Source organism: Neophocaena asiaeorientalis, unplaced genomic scaffold, assembly GCF_003031525.2.
Source record: "Neophocaena asiaeorientalis asiaeorientalis breed wild unplaced genomic scaffold, Neophocaena_asiaeorientalis_V1.1 scaffold33, whole genome shotgun sequence".
Lineage (NCBI taxonomy): Eukaryota > Metazoa > Chordata > Mammalia > Artiodactyla > Phocoenidae > Neophocaena > Neophocaena asiaeorientalis.
The window spans coordinates 3,290,167-3,308,052 of NW_020171988.1; the positions used below are offsets into that span (position 1 = coordinate 3,290,167).

Here is a 17,886-nt window from a genome sequence, read left to right on the forward strand (position 1 = left end):
TAAGAATCCGCCTGCCAATTCAGGGGACATGGGTTCGAGCCCTGGTCCAGGAAGATCCCACATGCTGTGGAGCAACTAAGCCCGTGTGCCACAACTACTGAGCCTGCGTGCCACAACTACTGAAGCCCGCACGCCTAGAGCCTGTGCTCTGCAACAAGAGAAGCCACTGCAATGAGAAACCCATGTACCACAAGGAAGAGTAGCCCCCACTCGCGGAAACTAGAGAACACCCGCGCGCAGTAACGAAGACCCAATGCAGCCAAAAAAGAAAATAAATAAATAAATAAATAAATTTATTTTAAAAATACAGATTCCTTGGTCCTCTCCTAATTTACTGAATCAGAGTCAATGTTGATACAGCCCAGGAATATGCATTTTAAACAAGCAACTTGAATGTGCCTGATACATGCAAAATTTTGAGGTCCACTGGAAGGATGTCTCAGAACCTTAGTTAAAGGAGATGAAGAATGTGAGGGAACTGTATCTGAAGATGTCGGCCCAGAGAATTAATCAGGGGAAGCGCTTTCATTTTAAAATGAAGAAGTAGGGAGAACAATTTTTCAAGCTCCTTCCAGCCCTGAAATCCTGAGATTGTTTTGCCCTTTGTGTATGCTCTGAACATTGCAGTCTCACTGTATTCAGGCTCTGAGAGGGCTCTCCTCTGTCTTTTATTTTATTTAATGAATTAATTTATTTATTTATTTTAAATACAAAGAACTCTTGCAAACACTTCATTCAGATTCACTGGATAACATTTTCTGATGCCAGGCTCCACTCCTCATTGAATTTCATGGCTCACAGTGTGAATAATACTGAAAGAGTTCAGCCCAGTCTCCCTCTCCTAGTAGATGAAGGAACAGAGGGCCAGAAAGTATACTCGACTTAACTCAAGGGGGTTGTTAACATTTCACTTCATTTGTTTTATTCTCTCCCCACCTCTTTCCCCACCTAAGTATTTAAAAGTTACATAATCATGCATCTTACCCCTAAATACTTCAGTGTCTATTCCTAAGAACAAGAACATTCTCTTCATAACTATGATTCAATTTTCAAATTAAGAAAATTTAACATTGATACAATACTATTTTCTAATAAAGTTTCCACATTCAAAGTTTGCCAATAGTGCCAGTTGTGTCCTTTGTGGCAACGGTGAGTACAGTTCACAAACAGAACGTACACTAATGAGTAACAGAGCAAGTGGGTTAAATGGAGTCTGGTTTTTTTCTTTTCTTTTCTTTTCTTTTTTTTGCGGTATGCCGGCCTCTCACTTCTGTGGCCTCTCCCGTTGCGGAACACAGGCTCCGGACGCGCAGGCTCAGCGGCCATGGCTCACGGGCCCAGCCACTCCGCGGCATGAGGGATCCTCCCATACGGGGCACGAAACCGTGTCCCCTGCATCGGCAGGCGGACTCTCAGCCACTGCGCCACCAGGGAAGCCCAAGTGGAGTCTGGTTTCTAAGATAGACTCTACTGTAGTTTAATTTTTGTTAAAAAATATGTAATAAAATGGAATGTCCCCTATGCTTTCCTCATGGAATGTTAGATCTAACATCATTATAAGATGGACTCATAGGGATGCTTTGTTAGTCTCCTAACTTCCTTTTTTTTTTTTTTTTTCTTTATTGGAGTATAATTCCTTTACTATGGTGTGTTAGTTTCTGCTTTATAACAAAGTGAATCAGTTATACATATACGTATGTTCCCATATCTCTTCCCTCTTGCGTCTCCCTCCCTCCCACGCTCCCTAACCCGCCCCTCCAGGCGGTCACAAAGCAACGAGCTGATCTCCCTGTGCTATGCGGCTGCTTCCTACTAGCTATCTACCTTACGTTTGGTAGTGTATATATGTAAATGCCACTCTCTCGCTTTGTCACAGTTACCCTTCCCCATCCCCATATCCTCAAGTCCATTCTCTAGTAGGTCTGTGTCTTTATTCCTGTCTTATGCCTAGGTTTTTCAAGACATTTTTTTTCTTAAATTCCATATATATGTGTTAGCATACGGCATTAGTCTATCTCTTTCTGACTTACTTCACTCTGTATAACAGACTCTAGGTCTATCCACCTCATTACAAATAGCTCAATTTCGTTTCTTTTTATGGCTGAGTAATATTCCATTGTATATATGTGCCACATCTTCTTTATCCATTCATCCGATGATGGACACTTAGGTTGCTTCCATGTCCTGGCTATTGTAAATAGAGCTGCAATGAATATTTTGGTACATGACTCTTTTTGAATTATGTTTTTCTCAGGGTATATGCCCAGTAGTGGGATTGCTGGATCATATGGTAGTTCTATTTGTAGTTTTTTAAGGAACCTCCATACTGTTCTCCATAGTGGATGAACCAATTCATATTCCCACCAGCAGTGCAAGAGTGTTCCCTTTTCTCCACACCCTCTCCAGCATTTACTGTTTCTAGATTTTTTGATGATGGTCATTCTGACCGGTGTGAGATGATATCTCATGGTAGTTTTGATTTGCTTTTCTCTAATGATTAGTGATGTTGAGCATTCTTTCATGTGTTTGTTGGCAATCTGTATATCTTCTTTGGAGAAATGTCTATTTAGGTCTTCTGCCCATTTTTGGATTGGGTTGTTTGTTTTTTTGTTATTGAGCTGCATGAGCTGCTTATAAATTTTGGAGATTAATCCTTTGTCAGTTGCTTCATTTGCAAATATTTTCTCCCATTCTGAGGGTTGTCTTTTGGTCTTGTTTATGGTTTCCTTTGCTGTGCAAAAGCTTTGAAGTTTCATTAGGTCCCATTTGTTTATTTTTGTTTTTATTTCCATTTCTCTAGGAGGTGGGTCAAAAAGGATCTTGCTGTGATTTATGTCATAGAGTGTTCTGCCTATGTTTTCCTCTAAGAGTTTGATAGTTTCTGGCCTTACATTTAGGTCTTTAATCCATTTTGAGCTTATTTTTGTGTATGGTGTTAGGGAGTGATCTAATCTCATACTTTTACATGTACCTGTCCAGTTTTCCCAGCACCACTTATTAAAGAGGCCATCTTTTCTCCACTGTACATTCCTGCCTCCTTTATCAAAGATAAGGTGACCATATGTGTGTGGGTTTATCTCTGGGATTTCTATCCTGTTCCATGATCACTCTTTCTGTTCTTGTGCCAGTACCATACTGTCTTGATTATTGTACTCTTCTAATAATCTTTATTTTAACGCCGATTTTGTCTGATGTGAGAATTGCTACTCCAGCTTTCTTTTGATTTCCATTTGCATGGAATATCTTTCTCCATCCCCTTACTTTCAGTCTGTATGTGTCTCTAGGTCTGAAGTGGGTCTCTCGTAGACAGCATATATACGGGTCTTCTTTTTGTACCCATTCAGCCAGTCTGTGTCTTTTGGTGGGAGCATTTAGTCCATTTACATTTAAGGTAATTATCGATATGTTTGTTCCTATTCCCATTTTCTTAATTTTTTTGGGTACGTTATTGTAGATCTTTTCCTTCCCTTGTGTTTCTTGCCTAGAAAAGTTCCTTTAGCATTTGTTGTAAAGCTGGCTTGGTGGTGCTGAACCTTCTCAACTTTTGCTTGTCTGTAAAGGTTTTAATTTCTCCGTCAAATCTGAATGAGATCTTTGCTGGGTAGAGTAATCTTGATTGCAGGTTTTTCTCCATCATCACTTTAAATATGTATTGCCAGTCCCTTCTGGCTCACAGAGTTTCTGCTGAAAGATCAGCTGTTAACCTTATGGGGATTCCCTTGTGTGTTATTTTTCCCTTGCTGCTTTTAATATGTTTTCTTTGTATTTAATATTTGACAGTTTGATTAATATGTGTCTCGGTGTATTTCTGCTTGGATTTATCTTGTATGGGACTCTTTGTGCTTCCTGGACTTGATTAACTATTTCCTTTTCCATGTTAGGGAAGTTTTCAACTATAATCTCTTCAAATATTTTCTCAGTCCCTTTCTTTTTCTCTTCTTTTTCTGGAACACCTATAATTCGAATGTTGGTGCATTTAATGTTGTCCCAGGGGTCTCTGAGACTGCCCTCATTTCTTTTCATTATTTTTTCCTTATTCTGCTCTGCAGTAGTTATTTCCACTATTTTATCTTCCAGGTCACTTATCCGTTCTTCTGCCTCAGTTTTTCTGCTAATGATCCCAGCTAGAGTATTTTTAATTTCATTTATTGTGTTGTTCATCGTGTTTGTTTCATCTTTCGTTCTTCTAGGTCCCTGTTAAATATTTCTTGCATTTTGTCTATTCTATTTCCAAGATTTTGGATCATCTTTACTACCATTATTCTGAATTTTTTTTTCAGGTAGACTGCCTATTTCCTCTTCATTTGTTAGTTCTGGTGGGTTTTTATTTTGCTCCTTCATCTGCTGTGTGTTTTTCTGTCTTCTCATTTTGCTTATCTTCCTGTGTTTGGGGTTCCTTTTTGCAGGCTGCAGGTTCATAGTTCCCGTTGTTTTTGGTGTCTGTCCCCAGTGGCTAAAGTTGGTTCAGTGGGTTGTGTAGGCTTCCTGGTGGAGGTGACTAGTGCCTGTGTTCTGGTGGATGAGGGTGGATCTTGTCTTTCTGGTGGGCAAGTCCACGTCTGGTGGTGTGTTTTGGGGTGTCTGTGGCCTTTTTATGATTTTAGGCAGCCTCTCTGCTAATGGGTTGGATTGTGTTCCTGTCTTGCTAGTTGTTTGGCATAGGGTGTCCAGCACTGTAGCTTGCTGGTCATTGAGTGAATCTGGGTGCTGGTGTTGAGATGGAGATCTCTGGCAGATTTTCGCCATTTGATATTATGTGGAACTAGGAGGTCTCTTGTGGATCAGTGTCCTGAAGTTGGCTCTCCCACCTCAGCAGCACAGCACTGACTCCTGGCTGCAGCACCAGGAACCTTTCATCCACACAGCTCAGAATAAAAGGGAGAAAAAGCAGAAAGAAAGAATTAGTAGAAGTAGAAGGAAAGAAAGAAAGAAAGAAAGCAGGGAGGGAGGGAGGAGGAAGGAAAGATAAAAAGAAAGAAAGAAAGAAGATAAAGTAAATAAAATAAGGTTATTAAAATAAAAAATAATTATTAAGAAAAAAATTAAACAAAAAACAAGCAAAAAACAGATGGATAGAACCCTAGCACAAATGGAGGAAGCAAAGCTATACAGACAGAATCTCACACAGAAGCATACACATGCACACTCACAAAAAGAGGAAAAGGGGAAAAAATCATAAATCTTGCTCTCAAAGTCCACCTCGTCAATTTGGGATGATTCATTGTCTAAAGGAGGGAAGGAAGGAAAGAAAGAAAGAATGAAAGAAAGAAAGAAAAGTAAAATAAAATAAAGTTATTTAAAAAATAATTATTAAGAAAAAAATTAAAAAAACAAAAAACCTGACAGAACCCTAGGACAAATGATGGAAGCAAAGCTATGCAGACAAAATCTCACACAGAAGCATACACATACACACTCATAAAAAGAGGAAAGGTGAAAAAATCATAAATCTTGCTCTCAAAGTTCACCTCCTCAATTTAGGATGATTCGTTGTCTATTCATGTATTCCACAGATGCAGGGTACATCAAGTTGATTGTGGAGCTTTAATCCACTGCTTCTGAGGCTGCTGGGAGAGATTTCCCTTTCTCTTCCTTGTTCTCACAGCTCCCAGGGGCTCAGCTTTGGATTTGGCCCCGCCTCTGTGTGTAGGTCGCCAGAGGGCGTCTGTTCTTCACTCAGACAGGACGGGGTTAATGGAGCCGCTGATTCGGGGGCTCTGGCTCACTCAGGCCGTGGGGGAGGGAGGGGTATGGAGTGTCGGGCATGCCTGTGACGGCAGAGGCCGGCGTGACATTGCACCAGCCTGAGGCACGCCGTGCGTTCTCTCGGGGAAGTTGTACCTGGATCCCGGGACCCTGGCAGTGGCGGGCTGCACCGGCTCCCCAGAAGGGGGCTGTGGATAGTGACCTGTGCTCGCACACAGGCTTCTTGGTGGCGGCAGCAGCAGCCTTAGCGTCTCAAGCCTGTCTCTGGGGTCCACACTGTTAGCCGCGGCTTGCGCCCATATCTGGAGCTCCTTTAAGCAGCGCTCTTAATCCCCTCTCCTCGCGCACCAGGAAACAAAGAGGGAAGAAAAAGTCTCTTGCCTCTTCAGCAGGTCCAGACTTTCCCCTGGACTCCCTCCCAGCTAGCCGTGGTGCACTAACCCCTTCAGGCTGTGTTCACGCTGCCAGTCCTCTCCCTGCGCTCTGACCGAAGCCCAAGCCTCAGCTCCCAGCGCCCCCCGACCCGGCGGGTGAGCAGACAAGCCTCTCGGGCTGGTGAGTGCCGGTCAGCACCGATCCTCTTTGCGGAAATCTCTCTGCTTTGCCCTCCGCACCCCTGTGGTTGCGCTCTTCTCCGCAGCTCCGAAGCTGCCCCTCTCCGCCACCCGCAGTCTCCACCAGCAAAGGGTCTTCCTAGTGTGTGGAAACCTTTCCTCCTTCACAGCTCCCTGCCATGGGTGCAGGTCCCATCCCTATCCTTTTGTCTCTGTTTATTCTTTTTTCTTTTGCCCTACCCAGGTACATGGGGAGTTTCTTGCCTTTTGGGAGGTATGAGGTCTTCTGCCAGCATTCAGTAGATGTTCTGTAGGAGTTGTTCCACGTGTAGACGTGTTTCTGGTGTATCTGTGGGGAGGAAGGTAATCTCCGCGTCTTACTCTTCCGCCATCTTCCCCTCCACCTCTCCTGTGTCTTTTAAACTGGATGTAAGTGCTTCTATTGATGACTTTAAAAACACGGATTAATTTTTAAAATCAAATACTTTTAGGTTTTAAAACATTTTAATGTCAATTAAAGATGGAGTTCAGACACTGTATTTGAGTTGCTCTTCATTTCTTCAAGGTCTTGGTGTTTCAAAGTCAATCTGATGTTGGCTAACTTGGATGGCAGGAGGCAAGACCATTAATCCATCAAATGGCACATTTTGGGTTACAGATTTTTGAAACCTTAGAAGTTAACATCAAGGCTTTTATTGAAACTTTTGAGGGGTGATATTAGTAAAGGAAAGTATTTTCTGTCAGCAGTATAGATTTAGGGCAATATTAATATTGGTTCAAATTAAAGTCAATACCATTTTCATTAGAGTTGCCTTAGCAATAAATGTCATCATTAAATATTTCTCAAAGTCAAGGAAACAGAATGAGCCTACAGATATTGTAATAAGAACTTCTTAAACCAAGGTGTGACATTTCATCCAAAATGTTTTTTACTTTTATGATGGGTTGGCAAAAGAAATAAATGCTTTTCATATTGCTGAATTAAAATCAGACTGCTTCACAAAAAAATTGTTGCTTTTATATGAAATTTGTTGTGTCTTAATTTGTGAGTGACTTGACTAACTTAATTAAATCCTACAAAAATCTACAGAGTGTTTATTAAAGAACAAAGTAAATACAAAACAAATAGTTTTTCTTGCAGAATGAAAACTGCAGGGGGATAAGACCCAGCTCTCCAATTAATTTGATCTTTTGGCATTCTGTCCTCTTGTCAATAGAACGTGTCCCTTGCTTAACACTAAGAATTAGTACATTTCTTCGTCTTATGGTTCTACCTGAGAAGGGGATGTTTGTGTACCCTCTTTTGACATTTCACTTTGAGGCCTAGTATTGAAGTCCCTGTTCCTTTTTTTCCCCCAATAGTCTAAGTATATATTTCTTTAGTCACAGGAAATGTGCACACACTTAACATCAATGCAGGAAACAGATAAGCAACCTCTACTCACTACTTGAGGGGGGAGCATAAGGAGGTGATAGTCAGACTAACAATGAATGTCACCCAGGGAGTGTGCCCGTCTACGGCAAGACGACTCACAGGGAACGTAATTCTGCTCACTCACAAGGAAAACAATACCGAAGCTGATACAAATGCGGGTAGGAATTTGTATTTCTTTAACTAATATAGTTTTAAAATGACCGTAGGAAATGAAAAGCAGCATCGAGGTTTGGAGACAAATTCCTGAAAGAAATGTTATTTGAATGTACAGACAAATTTCTCCAGATTTCAGTATTATTGAGGCAGACAATTATGTCACAAAGGCCATTTTCATAGGGGTGACTGTACTTATGTATGACCTTCCTGAAGTAGAAAACATTGGGTTCAAGCTGTCAACTTCATTGATATTTCTTTAAGACAAGCTTTTCTTCTTTTTCTTTTTCTTTTCATTTCTTTCTTCCCTCCCTCTTCCTTCCTTCCTCCCTCCCTTCTGGCCTTCCTTCCTTCCTTCCAACCTTCCTTCCTTCCAACCTTCCTTCCTCCCTCCCTCTCTACCTCCTTCCCCCTTTCCTTTTTACCTTCCTTCCTTCTTTTTCTCCCTCCTTCCTGCTTTCTTGGCTTCCTTCCTGTCACTTCTTATCTCAAGCTATTCAGGAAGGGGATGACAACGTGTAGATAATTATCTTTTTGCCACTGAAGTTCTTTTATCATATTCTGAGAATGTAAATGGGATATTGAAAAGAGATCTTGTTTTTTTATTAAACTTTTTTTTCTTTTTTGTGTGAGAGTCCTCTTGGGTAGAAAAGGAAATCTGGGTTTGGAAAAATACACACATTTACAGCTCATCTTTCATCTGAAGAACTTTTCAATGTCTACTTCATAGGATGCTATAATAATCTGATGTCAAAATACGTTCTGTGCAACTTCTAGAAACATTATGACACTACAACTTGTATGATCCAACAGAATTTTGATAAAATCTAGGATTAAAAAGAGAGGCTATAAAGTCAGGTTTGGAGAATGAGAAGGGAATGCAGGTCTTTTTGACAAGGAGTCAAATATTCCATTCATTCCTTAAACTTTGATTGCCTTGGCCCAGAAAATCCAGCCAGATATCGAGTTTGAGTGAGGGTGCGAGTTGTTTAATTAAGCCACTTTTGACTCGTCATGCCCTGTGTAGAAGGAGAGAAAATGCTAGGCAAATATTTGTACATTGCACTGAAGGGAAATATAAATGCATTACATATGAGTTAGTCAGTTTAACTGATGTTGTTCAATTAGAAGTTATTTTTCTTTGATTGTTTTATTGCCGATGAATGCTTTTCCTTTGCATTCTAAAGATGATGACTCTGTCAGGAATAGTCTGAGTAGCTTAATGTTTGGCTCTGTTGCTCCTTATGGATGGAGCAAGTACCTCTTCTCTTTGTGGGCCTGTGTTGTTGGCATCCTCCAAAGACCAAACACAGTCGCATTTAACCCATCCTTTTCTTCAGTGGAAAGCTTTTTGAATTGTCTCTAATTTTTCAGTGTTTTAAGGTAAAAGGGATAAGGTATAGCAGTTCTTTAAGAGGATTTAACATTTTGTGTCTTCATTTCTATGGTAGTTTACATACATTAATATCAGCATGATCAGAAAGAGTCTTGTATGAGACACTGCCAGGCAATTTTAGGTGTTTGTCATTTGTGATCTGGATTAGTTTTTGGCACCAAGTGTTATTCCTTAACTGAACAGCAGTGAGTAGTAGGACAGAGACTGCTAATGCTTAAATGATGTGTGTGGGCCCCGCAGCAATCAGCAGGTGCTGTATTCCGGAGAGCTGCTGTAGTTAAATAGAGAAGAGGAGAGATAGGCCATCTCCAGGACGCAAGAGTCAGGGCTTGACAAACTGAAAAGAATCGATACTCCAGCACCAGCACCATATGCACAATGTAAGCACCAAAACATCACCACTTGATACTAAATTAACTTCACTAATTTGAATTTTATTGGCTTTGTGTTTTTAATTTGTATACATGTTAGAGTTCTATAGTTATATAAAACTCTAAGCATAAGGAGAATTATTCCTAGTTTTATGCAAGTACCTATAAATATGTAATATAATATAATAAAGACAATTTTTAGGTAGAATTTAGGTAATGTAATAAAAGTTAAGGCCCTTTAGAAGGATTTTGTTCTTGCGTGGTGCCAAGGATAAACACAGCCGGACAATAGTTAAAGCACTGAAAGCAGAGTTTCCTCAGTAACCACTGACAGGAGGGGAAAGAGCTGAGCTCCACTGTGCTGTGTGTAAAGTAATTGGGCGAATTTAAAATAAAAGAAAAAAGTGTTTAAAAAATCCTTCAAAGAGAGGATTTAAATTTGTTTTGAATCCTTCAGCATTCTAAGAAAGTCATTAAATAGGGCTAAATGTTTCGGTATTTGTGGATCTGTGGATCTGAAATACCACCCTTTGTGATTCAGGTAACAAATGATGATGCTTCTTTCATTATGTTATTATTATTTTTTTAAATTATTTTTTATTATTTTTTTTCGGCACGCAGGCCTCCCACCAATGCGGCCCCTCCCGCCGCAGAGCACAGGCTCCAGACGCGCAGGCTCAGCGGCCATAGCCCATGGGCCCAGCTGCTCCGCAGCATGCGGGATCCCCCTGGACCAGGGCATGAACCCACGTCCCCTGCATCGGCAGGCGGACTCCCAACCACTGCACCACCAGGGAAGACCCTGTTATTATTTTTAAAATAAATGTATTTATTTATTTTGGCTGCGTTGGGTCTTCCCAAGCGGTCTTTCTCTAGTTTGTGGCGAGTGGGGGCTCCTCTTCGTTGCGGTGTGGGGGCTTCTCATTGCAGTGGCTTCTCATTGTGGAGCACAGGCTCTAGGCACACAGGCTTCAGTAGTTGTGGCACGTGGGCTCAGTAGTTGTGGCTCACGGGCTCTAGAGCGCAGGTTCAGTAGTTGTGGTACACAGGCTTAGTTGCTCCGTGGCATGTGGGATCTTCCTGGACCAGGGCTTGAACCTGTGTCCCCTGCATTGGCAGGCAGGTTCTTCACCCCTGCGCCACCAGGGAAGTCTCTCATTATGTTACTGTAATCAATTATTGTAAAGTTTTTCTCTATAGATGGAGAAATTTCAATTTTATATTTAAGTTCATTCATTCATTTATTAAATAACGTTAAGTTAAAATAAAGCCTAACCTCGAAGAGCTGTTAGTAAGCTAGCAGAGATAAAACATGTCCCCCAATAACTGTAAACCGTATAGCATGATGGACATACAGAGTTCATGGTCTCTACTGCGTGTGACTTATGGCCTTGGGCGATCTGCTTAAACTTTCTGAGCCTTTGTTTCCTCATCTATAAAATAGGGATCATAATGGGACTCTCCTTGCTTACTTTATAGAGCTGTGGGGAATATGCTTTAAGATATTACACACTTAGAAAGTTTGCAAACTGTCAAGCCCTGTGTAAGTGTTATCGTTTGTGGTTGTAATTCAATATGGAATGAGGACCTAGCCACCAGAAAGGGTTAAAAATCTCTGACAATAAGCAGTATTGGCAAGGAGGTGGAGCTATTGGAATCCTCTTACATTGCTGTTAGGGTGTGAATTAGTATAACCACTTGGGAAAAATGTTTGGTAGTATTGATACCTCCAAATACAAACATTTAAATACCTTATGACCCAGTAATTCTATTTGTGAGGTGAAATATGAGTACCTGTATCCAACAAAAGACATGTACAAAAATGACCATAGAAGCCTTATTTGTAATAGCCAAAACACAGAAAAGTGTCTATTTACAGTACAATTGTTAAATAAATTATGGTATAGTCTTACAATGGGGTACTCTGCAATAAAAATTAACGCATGATTGGGCTTCCCTGGTGGCGCAGTGGTTGAGAGTCCGCCTGCCGATGCAGGGGACAGGGGTTCGTGCGCCGGTCAGGGAAGATCCCACATGCCATGGAGCAGCTGGGCCCGTGAGCCATGGCCGCTGAGCCTGCGCGTCTGGAGCCTGTGCTCTGCAACAGGAGAGGCCACAGCAGTGAGAGGCCCGCGTGCCGAAAAAAAAAAAACAACCCACATGATTGATATGCACAATCTGATGAATCTCAGAGATGTGATGTTGGATGAGAGAAAACAGACACAAAAGAGTGGGTACTATATGGCTCCATTTGTATGACGTTCAAAAACAGGCAAAACCAATGTCGGGTGAATCAGAATAGAGGTTACGTTTGGAAGGGAATTTCAACTGGAAGGGGAACAAAGAAACCTCCTGGGATGCTGGAAATGTTCTACATCTTGATCTGGGTGGAGGATTACAAGTGTGATGTGTATGTAAAAGTTCATCAAGCCTAAGATTTATATACTTTAATGTAAATTATACTCTTAATTTAAAACAGGTGATAAGAGTGCCAAGAAAAGTACAATTTAAGTGCTATAGGACAGCAGTCCCCAACCTTTTTGGTACCAGGGACCGGTTTTGTGGAAGACAGTTTTTCCACGGACCAGGGGTGTGTGGGGGTGTGTGGGGATGGTTCAGGCTGTAATGTGAGCGATGGGGAGTGGCAGATGAAGCTTCGCTCGCTAGCCTGCCGCTCACCTCCTGCTGTGCGGCCCAGTTCCTAACAGGCCACAGGCTGGTACTGGTCCGCAGCCCGGGGATTGGGGAATCCCTGCTATAGGAGCTCAGAAGAGGGAATAATGCTTTTACTTGGGAGAATCAATGAAGGCTTCTTGGAAGGAGTGATATTTGAACCATGGTGCATTTTGAATATGGTAGAAGATGGGTCAGAACTTTCCAGGCTTAGGGAACAGAGTGAGCAAAGTCACAGAGCTGGGAAACATGGTACTTTTAGGGTGAATGATGAGTGGTCCCATCAGAAAGGCTCTTGGAGTACATGAATGGAGCTGTGAGTCAAGGTAGATCAGATTGTAGATATGATCAAAGTAGATCAGATTGTAGAGGGCTTTGTTTTGTAGCATAGACATTGATACCACAGAAGCCTTCTGAATGGAGCTGTAGTGTGACCAGACCTTTGGGAGGATTAGATGATAAATTATAGAGGGGAGAGAGGGGGACTTTGGTTATCAACCTGGAAACTTTATAAAATCCATGCCTGAGGTTGTAAGACCTGAGCCAAGGTGACAGCACTGGGCAGCATGGAAGGGTGAGAGTGAACTCGACAAGCTGAAATGACCAAACTTGACATTAAGCAGATTGTGAGATGTGCTAGGAGAAGGTCAAAGATGAACCTGTTCATCACCTGAGGGTGAGCAAGAAGTTGGAAAGACAGGTTTGAAGCAGTAGTGCTGCGTTTAATTACGAATATGCTGAGTGGAATGTGGAGAGAAAGAGATACAGAAGGAGGAAAAGGAGATGGAGGAGGAGGAGACAGAGGGAGGGAAAGCAGAGGAAGGGGAAGGGCAAGGAGAAGGAGAAGAAAACATTAGAAGTGAGGGCCTAGATCTTGGGGAAACAAAGAGTTGTCATTGTGCATGTGATGGTTAATTTTATGTCAATCTGAGTGGTCCATGAGTTGTTCTTTTAGCCTATGGCATGGACACATAAATAATAATGTATAAAGCTAAGAGTATTCACAGTTCACTCAAAACTACCTTGAGACTGTAGCACTAAAACTCCTTCCTCATGCTGTGTTAACACAAAACCCCAACCTCGGTGACTTAGGACAGTCATTTCTTGCTTTGGCTGCAGATCAGCTGCGAGTCTTCCCGTCCCACTGCCTACTCTGAAGGGGAAGCTCTTGTCTGGGACATGCTTTCTCCTGGAAGAGGGAAAAGCAAGAGAGTTAGGAGAAACACTCAATGGTTCTTAAAGATTCTGCTCAGACATGACAGTTGCCTGGTCTGTTTGCATGCCATTTACCCAAGCAAGTCACGTGACCAAGCCCAGTGGAGGTGCCTCTTCCTCCCAAGGCAGACACCTGCTGCCAGGCACAAGAGGTGCAAATATTTGGGAACAAGAATACAGCCCACCACAGTGCCTCCCTCAGCTTTCTACTTAAATCTGTCAAACTATAACCAATAAAATAGATCTGTCTATGAAGGATTATTCCAGCCTTTTCCTCTTATGGTCTAGAGCAGGGGTCCCCAATCCCTGCGCCATGGACCTGTACTTGTCTGTGGACTGTTAGGAACCGGGCCACACAGCAGGAGGTGAGTAGCGGGTGAGCAAGCAAATCTTCATCTGCTGCTCCCCATCTCTCCCCATTGCTCGCCTTACTGCCAGAACCATTTCCCCTCTCATCCGTGGAAATATTGTCTTCCACGAAACCGGTCCCTGGTGCCAAAAAGGTTGGGGACCGCTGGTCTAGAGTATATATTCAAATGCATTTTGAAAATTACATAGACTGCTTACAAATGAGTTAGGAATTGGAATAAAGAAGAAGATGGATTTGGCTCTTCTGTTGCAAATTTCCTTGCAAATTTTTTTAGTGCATGTGGTGGTTAATTTTATGGGTCAATTTGAGTGGGCCATGAGTTGCCCAGATTAAATATTGCTTCTGGGTGTGTCTGTGAGGGTGTTTACAGATGGGATTGTAACAGGGAAGAGCCAATTTTGACTCCATGTTGGATCTGTTTCTTTGACTTCAGCCTTTGCTTTTTGTTGCTTTTGTTACTGTAATCACACATAATGGCCTGCCTCAGGAACCCTACCCACGTGTGAATGGCTGCAAGAAAGAAGAAATTACACATCCCCTTCCTGAGGCTGGCCATTCCAGGAGATGTTTTGCAAGGCTGTTGGCCCTTTTTACTCTCCCTCTCTATTCTGCCTTTTTACTTTACTTCCCCCTCTAATTCTATAAAAGAAACTGGCATCCAGACCCCGATAAGATAGTGTTCTGGGAGGACCCTAGTCTGCCATCTTCTCAGTCTGTCGGCTTTCCGAATAAAGTCACTATTCCTTACCTCAATACCTCGTCTCCTGATTTATTGGCCTGTTGGCAGCGAGCAGAGTGAGCTTGGACTCCGTAACAGGATTAGAATTTGGATCAGTAGACTCTGTAGATTGCCCCCTCCAGTGTGGTTGGACACATCCATCCCTTGAAGGTCTGAAAAAAACAAAAGGCAGAGGAAGGAGGAATTTGCCCCCTTTTTCTTGCCTCACTGGGGAGCTGGGGTGTCTCATCCCATCTTCTTCTGCCCTTGGACTGAAGGACCCAGATCATTGACTCACCTGGTCTCAGGCCTTCAGACTAGGACTGAATTATACCACCAGTTTTCCTGGGTCTTCAGCTTGCATACAGCAGATCTTGGGACTTCTCAGCCTCCATAATTTCTTGAGCCAGTTCCTTATAATAAATCTCCATTTGTATCTATATCCATATCTGTATCTTCTACTGGTTCTGTTTCTCTGGAGAACCCTGACTGATACAGTGCAGCGGCAGAGGAGATAAAGAAGACCTTGGAAAAACTAAGAAGAATGAAGTTACAGAAGAAATGAAGATTTTGTTTACTCCTTTGGAGCTTTCCTGTACTTATTTTAATTTGGTTTATTTATACATTTGTAATATTCTAAAACTATGGCATATGGCATACACACTTATAAATAATGTTGTTAAAAGCTGAGAATTTTCACAGTTCACTGAAAGCTGTCTTGAGAATGTAGCTCTAAGACTCCTTCCTCCCCCCTGGGCCTGAACCTCTGGCAAGTAGACAGAGCTAAGTTTGTTAAAGCTGTTTGTGTCCAGAGGCTCATCACCAAGTCCCCCAAGCCTCCATAAACTGGGCCAGTATTTGTGTGACTTAGAGCCTTTCTTCTTTTTGGTCCAAATAATTAGCTAATCTTTGAAATGTCTCTGGATGCCACAGCAGAACTGGGCACGAGGGAACTTCTTAGGGGCAGAGAAAAGAAAGCTCTGGGGGCAAAAAAGTCTCCTCCTTTTTTGCCCCCAGTGCTAACACAGAAAACACAAAACAAAACAAACACACACCCCCAACTCACTTCTGTTGAAGGGGTTCTAGATTTTTTACAATGAAGCACAGAGCAGCTTCTCTGCAGGGATCTCATTTGCTGGTGTTCTTGGTGCTTTCACAGTGGAGGAGAGAACAGGGCTGGGGCACTTTCCCTAAGATGAGTACCTTGTCACCTAGCAACCCACACCTTTCCCCAGCCACTTGGTGAGGTATTGTATTAGAATGGCTAAACATTTCCCAAAATGTGGTATGAGGAATTCATTTTTAACATAGTGAGGCTCCCAGGGAAAGGACCTACTAAACGTGACAGGGGATGGAGGTGTGCTCCCCCAGGTCTGGAGATGGAAAAGCAGAGAGTAGTTCTGTCTGTGGTGTTGTGGGAGATTCCTGCTTTCTCCTGGCTCCCACTTCTTGGGATGTCCTGAGGTCACTTTTTCAAGGAGACCCCACTCCAGTACCAGGTGTCAGAAACTCCTACTGTGTAGCTACATTTGAGAAGGACCTGGCATCACTCCTGGCTTATAGCACAGAGGGCTTATCATGGTCCTGGGGTCCCAGGACACCAATGAGGAAGCCAGGCAGGAGCCGCCTCAGAGTCTAGGATGAAGGCCACATGGCAGAGACCAGCAACAGGAGCTGCCTGGGCTGTGCATCACCACGGAGCCATTGCTCATGCCAGCACCTTCAGCAGGAAGAGTCTGCAGGCCACCCTGAGACCCTGCCGGACAAATACAGACCTGTGGGGAGGGAGCTGAGGTTTCAGAAACTATTCAGATAAGGGCTTAAGAGGAAATGAAGGTTAAACTCTCCATACTGTCTCCACAGTCCTACTCTGGCTCGGGGCCTGAGAAACACTTGCTGTGGCTGCCTCCACAGACCTCACTCTGCTGTGGTCCTGGAGGCTGAGGGTTTGGACAATGGCCTGATGGGGAGTTGGAGGCAGGAACTCGACCATGGGTTTGACCACCACTGTCATCCATTCTTAATCAGGGCACTTAACTCTCTTGGGCATCATGAAAATAGAAATTATGGGGACATAGGTGGAGAGCTACTTGAGTTTTTTAGAAGAAAGATTTTATGTCAACTGTCTGTTTGCTAGTCACCTTGTTATTTCTTGGACTTGATTTCTAAATACTTCAAAGGAAAAAATATTAACAAAGCACATGAAAGGACTTTCTTTCTGGAAACATTTTTGCTTACTGTAGCCACAAAGTCAAATTATACTTAAAAAATTTACCAGGTAGCTTGATATCTGGTCTGTTGCATACATTTTATTGTTCTATTACCACAGCACCAGCCAACTACTTCCCATAATTGCTTTCTAACATACTGTTTGCCTTGTTCTTAAAATACCTAGTGGTGATTTACTTATTTACATATTTATATATGTGGGGACTGTTAATGTATTATATCTATAACTCATCTTCTACTTGCCTAGTCTAAGTATCAATATTATTTTTCATTACTTGGACTTAATAATTTTCACTAACCATTATTCCAGTTTCTAAATCTTTGTTTCTGCTGCATCTTATCTGCTTTCAAACATATCTAATAAATTCTTAATTTTAATTATATTTGTTTCAATTCTAGAATTTCCATTCAGTTCTTTTAAAAAATTGTTTATAGAATCTAGTTTTCTCATTGTGTCATTTATTTCCTTGAACATATCATAGTTACTTTAAAATCCTTGTCCAATAATTCCAGTAGGTGGATCACATAAGGATTTGTTTCTTTTTTATTTGTTTGTTTTTGTTTGTTTTGTTTTTGGTCATTTGGTCTTGTCTCTTGGCAGGCCTGTAGTTTTTGAGTGAATGTTGGACAATATATGTAAAATAGTGTAGAGATGTTGGATGATATTATCTTCCTCTGGAGAGGATTTGATTTTTTTTGCTGGCTGGTAGTAGATGCAGATCACCTTGATCCATTTAGGACTGAGATAGTTTAAGGCTAGGTTTGTGAGGGCTGGTCTATTTCCAGTTTGCCTTTATTTCCAGTGTTCAGGGTTTTCAGCTGAAGGCTTTAGTTATTTACCAAGACCCCTCCTCAGCTTTGTGAGTCTACTGAAAACTCTGCTTAGTTTTTTACCTCTTAGCAGCTGCTTTCTCCTGAATGTCTTGCCCCGGAACAGCTTAGGATTCAGCAAATGCCTCAGGATAAAATCTATTCAGAATGTCAGACTTACTTCTCTTTTGTTCCCTTTTCTCTGGAAAATTTGCCCCTCGAGTCCTGGTTGCCTTTTGTATCTCTGAACTACAGA

The 17,886-nt window shown here is 42.1% G+C and overlaps 1 protein-coding gene across 1 annotated transcript in view; it reads left to right on the forward strand.

Annotated features, from left to right (window-relative positions):
* Positions 1-17,886, forward strand: part of NEK11 (NIMA related kinase 11) — a 104,235-nt gene that overhangs the window by 47,707 nt on the left and 38,642 nt on the right. Inside the window, 1 exon segment of the mRNA XM_024747915.1 lies at positions 1,098-1,111. Within this exon segment, the coding sequence (XP_024603683.1) occupies positions 1,098-1,111 (14 nt within the window).